Source organism: Cupressus sempervirens, chromosome 3 (assembly GCF_028749045.1).
Source record: "Cupressus sempervirens isolate cs-2001-9-10 chromosome 3, ASM2874904v1, whole genome shotgun sequence".
In the NCBI taxonomy this organism is placed as follows: Eukaryota; Viridiplantae; Streptophyta; class Pinopsida; order Cupressales; family Cupressaceae; genus Cupressus; species Cupressus sempervirens.
Window position 1 is genome coordinate 647,165,566 of NC_143120.1, and position 11,733 is coordinate 647,177,298.

At 36.7% G+C, this 11,733-nt stretch overlaps 1 protein-coding gene across 1 annotated transcript; it reads right to left on the reverse strand.

Annotated features, from left to right (window-relative positions):
* Positions 1 to 525: 525 nt before the first annotated feature.
* Positions 526 to 11,157, reverse strand: LOC149568361 (glycine dehydrogenase (decarboxylating), mitochondrial-like). Its single transcript, XM_089821303.1, has 16 exons — positions 10,567 to 11,157; positions 7,732 to 8,330; positions 6,301 to 6,546; positions 6,058 to 6,135; positions 5,864 to 5,964; positions 5,564 to 5,759; positions 5,333 to 5,458; positions 5,056 to 5,241; positions 4,769 to 4,882; positions 2,903 to 3,055; positions 2,448 to 2,639; positions 2,283 to 2,360; positions 1,793 to 1,918; positions 1,587 to 1,685; positions 1,171 to 1,288; positions 526 to 935 (listed from the first exon to the last, which is right to left on the reverse strand). The coding sequence occupies exons 1-16, from the start codon at positions 11,135 to 11,137 to the stop codon at positions 841 to 843; spliced, it is 3,078 nt and encodes a 1,025-aa protein (XP_089677429.1). The 5' UTR covers positions 11,138 to 11,157; the 3' UTR covers positions 526 to 840.
* Positions 11,158 to 11,733: the final 576 nt, after the last annotated feature.

The window sequence follows — 11,733 nt, forward strand, 5'->3', positions numbered from 1 at the left end:
TAAAATATCTTAATATAAAAATAATACTTATAAATTTTAATCATAATAATTTAATATTATAAAACTTCTTTGAAAAAAGATTTCTTTAGAAACTAGCACAGGTATCTTGTAGAAGTCTTTGTATTTTTTTATTTATAACATTTATATCTTTTAAATAAAGTATTTGACTTGGATACTAGCACATGTATCTTGGAGAAGTCTTTGTATTCTTTTATAACAATTGTATCTTTTAAATAAAGTATTTAAAAAATCAAGATTGCTAATATATATAACAGAATCCATACTTTTAAAATTCTCTTCATATTGAATGATAGCTATTTTACGTGAACAGCTATCGAATGAACCCTTCGACCGTGAATACAAACTATATTTTATTGTTTTGGCAGACCAAAGCTATCAAGAACTTACGTGCGAAATATAAAATGGCATATGTTACCTGAAGACGGAAGAGCAATAAGTAATACTATAACAATTTAAGATATAGCATCTCAAGGAAAGCAAGCATGGAAGAATCTACAATACATATAGAAGAAAATCTCCGTCATAGAATTGGTAAAGCTTTGAGGCTAATCTTTACGCCATGCATACAATTTGTGTACAAGTATCTTCACATCTACTTTAAATTTGAATTAATAATTGTACAGGAAACAACTTTGTTGATATGCATTAGAATCGATGAAACATATTTAAAGTAGGAACTATGTACATAAAGATCATAGGATCTTGAAACATCACGATATGATGCGTAAGTTATGCATCTATTCCTTACGTTATTGTCTTTCAGTGCAACATTATATGCCTTCTGTTAACATTGACACCATGTGGCAATTTAATCTCGAATTACGCAGCAGCAACTTCTTGTTCAATGACAACATTTCCATTAGAGGGAAGAGTGCAAGTGAGATTGCGATCACCATAGACATTGTCAACGCGTCCTGTGGGAATAGTTAAAAAGTTTAGCGATGGTCATGTTGTGTGATCAAAATACGGCAAGCAAATGTGTATTCTAATCTTATATATTGGAAAAAAAAATTATGTAAAGAAAAAGTTCAGTCAATTTTGATTATTTAACATTTTTAATTTAAGAATCAAGTCTTAATGTGTGATGTCTAAAATATCTCAAAATGAATTGATTATTCAGAGTCAGAAATGAAAAGAGTGTCATCTTACCTACGGAAGGCCAGAACTTTGATGCACGGACCCAGGATGCAGGGAAGGCAGCAACCTCCCTCGAATAAGGCTTCTTCCATTCGTCTGCCATAACCACTGATGCAGGATGAGGTGCTCCCTGGTAACGTAAACCAAAATCCAGTGAGCGTTTTCATAATAATTTTGTTTTAATTTTCAACTTTTTAATAATTTCAATCTTATTTTTGTCATTTCAAGCTCCTGAATCATCCAATTCAACTTCTCCCAAAAATTCTGATGCTAAATCTTTTTCTAAGCAGTTACTTTTCGTGAAATCTAGACATAATAAATATCTTGGATGTCCTTTAAAGACATTCCTTTCAATTGGTTTACATGCTAAAATGGCCAGCTATCAGCCTAAGGAACTTAATGCAATCATAAGATGTGCTTAATCTTACTTTCAAGACATTGTCATGAGGATCCATTTTGCCTAGCTCAATAGCTTGAATTTCTTCTCTGATGGAGATTAATGCACTGGAAAACCTTTCCAATTCAGCCTGCAACATCACAATAAAAAGATTAGACCAACTTCTGAAGCCCAACAAGACATCCTACCACTTGGACAAAGAAATCAAAGTTATTTAAGTCGCGTTATAATTCAGACCTTGCTTTCACTTTCAGTAGGCTCAATCATTAATGTTCCAGGCACCGGCCAGGACATGGTAGGTGCATGAAATCCGTAGTCTATAAGGCGTTTAGCAACATCCTCTGGTTCTATGCCAGCAGTATTCTGCACAATGATATTTACTGATTAGCTCTAGAGCTCATTCACTTGGCCCCTATGTATCTTATGTTTGTAAAAAGGCATAACTTCATAACAAGATGTCTCAGTTATTTTGAGAGATGCGAAGAGTGATTCGAAACACAAACCCTCATGCAAAATTCTTTATCATGCTATGTAATCTGTTTCAGTTTCATTACATGTTTCTATCAATGAAATTGTTCTCCCCTTTAAACTGTTTCTGACCTTTGAGGTGGCAAAGGTAGCAGAACATAAGAGAATTTCTCTTCCTTTGAGCAAAACTATAGTTGACCTATTTAAGGAATAGAATTCATCCTAATGCAATAATAGGGAAATCGCAATGATACAGCACCTTGAAACCTCTCAAATCGATGATGAACTCGTGGGCACAAGTTCCCTTCTCACCACGAAAAGCCACAGGGTAGTAGTTCTGCAAGATATAATTAGTTTTAGAAAAACCAATTCGAAAGAGCATAAATAGAAACGTGATCTCTTACTTCAATTGAACACAACATACCTCTAGATGTTTCATCATGTAGTTTGCGTTCAAAATGGCTATCTTGGATGCTTCGGTTAGTCCCTTAGAGCCCATCATGGCAATATACGAGTAGGATATTGGTAGAATAAGAGCTGAACCCCAAGGTGCAGCAGATATTGTGCCAAGGGATTGTGACTTCCCTTCAAGAGCAGGAATTCCACTGGCTGGCACCTATATATAGGAAATGTTAGCTTTATCTGTATTTAATGAATACAAGATAATAGACACGAACAAAATTGCAGGCGATGGTGGTGGTTATTGAGACAAAATGTAATAATTATCTAGATTAGGCATATGTCTAGCAATCAAATATCGCAGAGAGAATTTCTCATACGTTGTCCAGTGCTAAACTGCAAAGCTCATGGTAGTCAGTATGCAGTGGATAAATGAAATTGTCTAAGCATTTAAGATTCCACAGATATAAGATTGCTTACCACAGGATGTGATGGCAGAAAAGGAGCCAAGTGCTTCTTCACTCCTATGGGACCCATACCAGGACCTCCACCACCATGAGGAATACAGAAAGTCTTGTGAAGATTAAGATGGCATACATCGGCTCCGATTTTGGCTGGGCTTGTCAACCCTACCTGTTTCATGTCAAGCAATTCAAAAAAATTGTAATCTTATACAGGTCTAAAAAAGAACTTACATACTTCCAGATATGCTAAAGCCTAATATTCCGATTTTGGCTGGGCTTGTCAACCCTACCTGTTTCATGTCAAGCAATTCAAAAAAATTGTAATCTTATACAGGTCTAAAAAAGAACTTACATACTTCCAGATATGCTAAAGCCTAATATTCATGCCGTTCCAAATGTTGATGAATGATGAATTTCTTTTGCATGCAGACAATTATTAATTCAGTTTAATTATTTATAGATTTGGTCTGTGCTTGCCCATGTTTATTCAGGAACAGCTTTTTAAAGGTCAGTTTTTAGAGGACGGCAGGGAATGGCTATTTAAATTGAGATAATTCAAACATATATAGAAATTTTATATATTTATATGATGATATTGATTAGACATTCTCAGGGACATTATATATAGCATGGGAAACAGGATATTCAATATATACATGAACACGAGTTAATAAAAACATACCTGAACCTGTGTATATTCAAGTGAGAAATTATTATAGGAGTTTTCCTAAAGCCTTCATGCCTGCATGTTCTGTTGTCAAACTTGTTAACAACGAGGAAAGGTTGAGAATAAAGAAGACCGGTTATGCTGTAGTTTGACACTAAGTGGGATGCCAATAGATGGGATTGGTTTAGAAGGTCTGTGCACGAAATTATTGATAGATTTTCGCATTATGAATGTGGCTTTTCCTTCCGATTATATCTCAAAGTCGTATTCGGCAATATAATGACTTAACATGCCAACTTTGTCTGTGGCAGTCATTGTATACCAGACAGGTTGCCCGGGTACTAAACCCTTGACTGTGACTTTGACTGTGAAGATGCAGATAGGAAATATTTGCTTTGCAGATTTTGTGATCATGATTAATCATCATCTATTACCGGGTCAGACTCATTGTTTTGATGGGAGTTCGGATGCAATGCCCTACTGCCCTTGGCATGTTCCTTGTCAAAATAAAGAGCGGGGGCGCCCAAATAAAGCTCTTCAATAACATAGACATTTGTGATAACTAAACTGCATATATGAATGTTAGCCTGCAAGTTTTTTATGTCCGGGGCACATATCCAAAATCTTGAAGAGATGGGTGAGAAGATTTCCTACCCATCCCTATATCCCCAAAACATGCCCCCTATAATGGATAGGATCATTATGGGAATAGGAAGCATCCAAAGGGTGTATAGGTTCTCGCTCTTTAACTATTAATGATGTTTACTCTTTAAAATGTTTTCCCCGTTGGGTCTCCTTTCAACAATGTTCTTGTGCCAGTGCTTTAGGCTGTTGGAAAACATCTACAGTGAAATAATTCTAAAGAGAGATTTGTATGTTCAGTGCACATGTAAATATAATCCACAACACTCGTTTTATATTGAATCTCAATTCAACCGGAATCCTGCAACATCCTCACAGTTTAGACAATGCATTGGTAAATTGCTGTGTTTACGATTCCACTGATGAAACTAGATAAGAGCCGTATGATATGCGTATGTTTCTTTCATTTATCTCTTCCATTTTCCCTTCTTGCCCTTGGTCGTTTGATTTTCATTAGAAGCTTAACATAGGAAGAAGTTTGTCCAAATCACAAATCTAGTTTCAATAACTCGTAGATAAAATTGAAATCAAAGGGAAGTGGCTACTCGTAATGGAAAGTGCTAAACAGTTTACCTGTGCATTCATGTTTGCCCCATCCATGTACACTTGACCTCCATTTTCATGAATTATATTGCATATCTCATCAATGCCTTCCTCGTACACTCCATGAGTTGATGGGTAAGTCACCTACAACAATAAATGCTTTTTATGTTGATTTTTCAATTTATTAATTTCGTAATCTGTTAGAAGTAGTATTCCTAAATTAAGACAAATGACAAGTCTGTCTGAAGATGGATTGGCAAACAGGAATATAGTAATCAAAACGTTATTTATAAGATGAAGTCTCTTGAGATTCGTACCATGAGGGCAGCAAGTTTGTCCTTATGTTTCTCCGCTGCTTTCCTTAGTTCATCTATATTAACGTTTCCCTTGGCATCAGTTCCAACAGCAACAATCGTCATCCCACACATTGCAGCACTCGCAGGATTGGTTCCATGAGCAGACACCGGAATTATACAGACATTCCTATGACCCTCTCCTCTTGACTGTGAGAAAGGACCGAAACCAAAAGCACAGCATAAATACAGTCCTTGAGAAGGTAATCATCATAACATAAAATTTGAGCATTTAGCATACTTGATGATAGGCACGGATAACCATTAGTCCAGCATATTCTCCAGATGCACCAGCATTTGGTTGCAACGAGACAGAGTCAAAGTCCGTCACGTCACATAGAAGCCTGCCCAGATCATTAAACATTTCCTACAATGCGATGACTTTATTTAGCATGCTGTTCGTAACATTGAACGGGATTGATAAAAGGAAAAGATGTTTTTAAGTTCCAAGATGTCACAAACAAGCGTCAACCTGATATCCCGCTGCTTGATCAACTGGTGCAAATGGGTGAATCTCAGTAAAACCAGGCCATGTAACAGGCATCATCTCAACGGTTGCATTTAACTTCATTGTGCATGACCCCAATGGAATCATGCTGTGGCACAAAGAAAGATCTTTGCTTTGCAATCTATGCAGGTAACGAAGCATCTCATGCTCTGTATGATACCTAAAAGTGCCAAAATAATTGAAGTTAGCAACAACAAATGTCTCCCCCTGATTCTGAAAATTATATCTAAGAATGTGGCTATTTAATGGTGGACAACATCTTACATGTTGAAGATTGGATGTGTCAAATAAGGACTATCCCGGATAAGACTCTTAGGAATTGAAGATTCTACCTCCTTTGCGAGGGACTCTACCGTAAACTTTGCCTGGTGCAGAAATGTGCAATATAATCAATGAGGAAAATAAAATCAACTGTACTAGTTCTACTGGAAATAATTTTGGAAAGAAGCATAACTTACAGGTTTACCACCAGAGAAGACCTTCAGTAGCTTATTCACGTCTTCTATTGTGGTGGTCTCATCAAAAGATACTGTGATCTGTAGAATTGAGGGCACTGATTAAAGACCTAACTGAAACAAGACAACAAATGGCATTTCTTTACCTCAATCAACATCTTAAGTAACAAAGATTTCGTAAAAATTAATAATGGTCTGTTCCTCATCCCGTGGAAGATACTAGTATAGTGATCAATGCATACTTACAGTGTTGGAATCTACAACACGAACATTAATCTCCTCCTTAACAGCAGCATCCGAAATTGCCTTGGCATCAGCACATTTGACCTTAACAGTGTCAAAGAATGGAGCATCCTCAACTTTAACTGACCCTAATTTCTTTAGTCCTAGAGAAAATACTCCGGCTAAGCCATTAACTCTTTCTGCAATGGTCTTCAATCCTTCAGGACCATGATAGACAGCATACATTGCTGCCATGTTTGCGAGCAATGCCTGCATATATTGTTGATAGACTATTCAAATTCAGATCTCAAAAGTCCTATACATTCATTTATTCCAACTCTTTGATTGACTTTACAATTATACAGCATTTACCCTATTTAACAATTGTCCCATATTCAAACTTAATAATCAACTTCCTCGTATTTAACAATTTAGTAGATATTAGCCATGCTTATTCTTCTACTCTTAAGACCCGACCACACTCACTACCTTCCTAACGTTTCTCTTCCTGCCACCACAATTAAGTTATTAGCCATCCGTGTGTGTGCATCAGACCCAAACATCCACATACAAATAGAAACATAAGCGTGCTTGCACGTGCACATAAATATATGACCCTTAGCATTTCGATCTTGAGATTCACTTCACCTTGAAGATAAACGACGTGACATGCTCCGGGATGTGAAGCTGTAAGATGTGACTTGAGCTATGGTGTCCTTTCTAGAAATCTTAGATTAAAAAAGATGGGCACCAAACTATAGTACCCTTCCACACCAACTTATTACTATATTGATGAGTAAGTTCAGGAAGGGATTCATCTAGTTGCAATAACCTTAAAAAAAAAAGGGAAAAATAAAATAAAAAATATCTTGGCTGTTTCAAGAATCAGAATCTGTTCTTTGCATGGAGTTTGATGGCATTTTTAATGGCTGAAAAGCCCTCATTCGCTACTGTAGAAAAAAAAATCATTTTTAGGAATCAAATATCCAATCAAGGTTTAGACACTCTGTATGCACACGAGACGATAATGATTCCAAGCTGTAGAGGGAAAAATGTCACAGAAGAGTCCAACGTCATATACGATCCCCATTACCAATAAAAAGTATTTGTTTGTTGAAGACAATGCGTTAAGCTTATTAATATGACAATGCGGCAATCATGTAATCCACTTTCACGACAATTTTGATAAGCTAACTGTAACAGGAAACTTAAAAATTTGCAAAAGACTTGGCTATAAGCCTATAAGTTGAAAACTAGATAAGTCTGCTCGGTCTCTTAAAGTATAGAGTCAAACTTGTGAGTAATGTTGCAATGGAAAGGAGATTTTCTATCGAGGTTGTGAATAGACAACAGGACAGATTCTAAATGAATATAAAAGCTTCATGAAATTAAATTCGTTGTATTCTAATCTTTTCTATCATACTGCAACTTAAAGTAGGTGTGTAATGACCCAACCTGTGCGGTACAGATATTGCTGGTGGCCTTGTCTCGGCGGATATGCTGCTCCCGGGTTTGCATTGCCATACGCAAAGCTGGCTTCCCACTAGAATCTATACTCAACCCAATGATCCTACCCGGCATAATCCTCTTATACTCTTGTGATGTAGCCAAAAAAGCAGCATGAGGACCCCCATACCCCATGGGAACTCCAAATCTCTGAGCCGAACCGACAGCCATATCAGCCCCCAGTTCTCCAGGGGGTTTCAGCATCGTCAGAGCCAGCAAATCTGTAGCCATGACCACCTTAACTCCATTCGCATGTGCGTTCCTGATGAAATCAGTATAGTCCAGTATCTCCCCTTCCGTTCCAGGATATTGAACCAAAACCCCACAAACATCCTTGCCACTGTAGTCAAAGTCTTTAACATCAGCCACAACCAGATTGAGGTCAAAGCCATTAGCACGGGTCCTGCAGACATCTATTGTTTGGGGATGACAGTTGCTTGCAACAAGGAATGTCTTTTTCTTTCCCCGGGCAATGTTGTTGCACATGGACATGGCCTCTGCAGCCGCAGTTCCTTCGTCTAAGAGTGAGGCATTGGACATGGGAAGTCCTGCAGAGTTACAAAGAAGAAATCAATTTTAGAAGTCTCAAAATGCTGGTAAAGAAATTTCAATAATTGAAGTCCTAATTTTCAGAAAGATGTCATATAGAATAGTTAGTATGTAATGCAAACGAAAATTTATCAGTACTGAATTCTCAATCTCTAAATCAAGAAGTAATCTTCAAATAAATAAAGGTTGGCAAGTCTTTGAAAATGGCAGAGTTCGATGATTGATAAGAATCTGTGAAAAACAGTATGATATATATTATAATTTGCAAAAACGAACCGAGTTGTTTTTTATGGGTAATGTCAAGACGACGCATATGTTTTTACAGTAAAAAAAAATTTAATATTAATTGAATCCTACAAAAAAAAATATTTCTTAATTTTTATTTTTTTTTGTACTTTCTAAGTTCTCAAGTTGAAAATTTACAGCTTACTGAGTACTTTCCAAATCTAAACCAACAAATTATACTGCATACAAAATATTTAATAACATATTTTAAAATTATCTTAATAATGAATCACTAAGTATGATAACACAGTCAAGTAATTGACTTCAGAAGCTTAAAATATGAAAATTATACTGCATACAAAATATTTAATAACATATTTTAAAATTATCTTAATAATGAATCACTATGTATAATAACACAGTCAAGTAATTGTCTTCAGAAGCTTAAAATATGAATGGTGATATTCTCTTGTAGATATCCAGACTAATTTTCACTTCAAAAAAATTAATCTGATACTAAACATAAATTTTTATTCTTAATTTTGTTGAAACTAAGACTATATAAAATATTAATTTTTAGTATTTTCTACATTGTGAGTGTTTACCAAGTTTCAGACTCATCAAATATTCTCCAAATTCAAATCAATAAATTATACAATATAAAAAGCATTTAATTATATATATTTAAATTATCTTTATAATGAATTATAAAGTATGAGAGGACATTTTATTTATCAGTATCAATTGTATAATTTTTTCAAAAGACTCGTTTTCCTGATGAATATGAATATTAATTATTAATTGTTGAAGCTAAAACTACATGGATTCTGCAGAAATTCAGGGAAATCTTGTCAACCGACTGGCCAACATATTTAGGGCCTGTGGGCCAGTTTTGATTTGCCACTGGAACCTTTTGCGTTGGGGTTCTGCACTTTAGTTTTACTACTAATTTTATGAAAAACAGGTTAGAATGGTACAGGGCTTTTAAAGGAGATCCGTGTTCAAATCCACAGGAGAAATATTGAATAGTTAACGAGACAAACCACCACATGAGCAGCAGACAAGGTTGCTGGGTGATTTTCACAGAAATTTAACCTTAGTGATAGCATCTAAGCCACAAAGCAACACAGATCCACGTTCCGACATATCATATTCTACACTGTATACACGGTGAACCTTCTACAAGGTAAACTACCACATGCAACTTAAGCATTGGATGGGTCCAGCTGGCAAAGTTACCAAATGAAGTTGATGTAAAAGATACAAACAGTCATAACTTCTAAGTTATAAACAACTATGATCGATTTCGGAAAAATTTCAGAAAAATTGTCACAACATTCAAACCATAGTTTCTGAATACAGTGGATTTATGCAAATCTACCTTATTTTCATTATTGAGTGTGGCCAGTGGACAAGACCACTGACGAAGTTAGTGGAAATACTTCATTCATTGCATCTAACACACAGATAACAAATATGGTAGATTTCAACAAATCTACTATTTGCAGAGCAGATCACTCTATTTTTCAAACTCTTGAAATCAAAACTTAATCAAATTAGAATTTGATATTTCTAGTAAATTATTATAAATATATGAATTAAATTTTATGAAAGTATAAATATTGAAAGAAAGACTATTAAATTTGTTCTGTTACTCATTAGAAATATTATGAACTAATAGATTTTTAAATAAATACTAATTTTGTGCTTATTTTAATTGACCCTTTTTTCCCATATTTATGGTTCATCGAAGCAACGTTCCTTATAAATTTATCAGCTTGGTCTAAGCTAAGAGCCATCCACAACCAAAATATCCCAATTTATACCGCAATTATCAAGAATTATGACGCGGGTGTTATAGTAAAAAGGCCAAGTCCAAAAATCATAAAGTATTCAATTTCAAATAATATTGAAAGATTGAAAATATTACTTCTTAACAATATTTTACTCTAAAACAACCCAAAAATATGTATTCGACAGTTAATTTTCAGACCTTCAGAACGTTCATACCTGTGAGGTCAGTAACCATAGTCTGGAAATTGAGCAGGGACTCCAGGCGGCCCTGAGCAATCTCGGCCTGGTAAGGCGTATACTGCGTGTACCATCCAGGATTCTCCAAAAGATTCCGCAGAATCACAGCAGGAACGAAGGTATTGTAATACCCCATGCCAATGTAAGACTTGAAAACCTTGTTCATGGCGGCAAGTCGCTTCATGTGCTCAATCATTTGGGACTCAGTGAGGCCGGAATCGAACTTGGAGAGCTTCAGGGGTGGGGTTCGAATCCCCCGCGGCACGGTAGCATCAATGAGGGCATCAAGCGAGGGGAATCCACACTCCTGGGCCATAATCACCTCCTCAGAGGGGTTAAGCGAGTTGTGGCGCTGCGGGAAAGTGTCGGAAGGGCGCAGTGCTTCTACTGAAATGGAACGCGCCCTGGTGAAGAAGGCCGGGAGGCCGGCCGGATTGAGGAGAACTGGGGAGCCGCCCAGGAGAGGGCGAGGGACTAGAACTCGTGACCTGCGCTCGAACAGAATGCGCCGCAGTGCGGCAGGGCGCAGGACTCGCCTTGCGCGCTCCATGGCTGCAAATTTGGAGCTTTGAGAAGATGTTGAGGATTTGTGGGGATTTATGAGGATTGTGGCGAAAAGGGTGAGAAGCGTGTGGAGAGGGAGGAGCCATCATCGTGAGCTGCAAATTAATCACATATTACATTATCCGCTATCTTTCAAATTTTAAGCCTTTTGCCTGTCCCGTCGTCTACTTATATTTTTCCTGAAAACGTGTGTGAAATGCGCCAACTGGAGGTTCATTTTTCGTCCCCTGTTTTGTTCCACACATATTGCTTTCGCGCTTCACCGGAGTCTACCGACATCTTGGCTCATCTAGTTATGTGGCCCTTTCTGGGGCACATATGCTAAGATAGGTAGAGATGGAGAGATTTTTTTAAGCTTCCAATCATTTTTAGCACACTAGTATGAATTAGAAGTATAAAACTACGGGGAGTGGGATTTCAGGTGTCTTTTTATTGGAGTAGTATTGGGATTAAGTTTAATTGAATTAGAGTAGTTTTTACATAACATGAAAGAGAGGAAACAAAGAGAAGAGGAGGGGAAGGGGAAGGATGAGGACAAGGACGAGGAGGAGGGGCAAGAGAAGGACAAGGATGAGGAATGGG

Coding starts and splice junctions, on each gene's coding strand:
- LOC149568361 (XM_089821303.1), bottom strand. CDS start 11,137: ATGGAGCGCGCAAGGCGAGTCCTGCGCCCTGCCGCACTGCGGCGCATT. Junction 5,760..5,863: donor ACACATCCAATCTTCAACAT/GTAAGATGTTGT, acceptor TGGCACTTTTAG/GTATCATACAGAGCATGAGA. Junction 1,686..1,792: donor CTACTGAAAGTGAAAGCAAG/GTCTGAATTATA, acceptor GTGATGTTGCAG/GCTGAATTGGAAAGGTTTTC.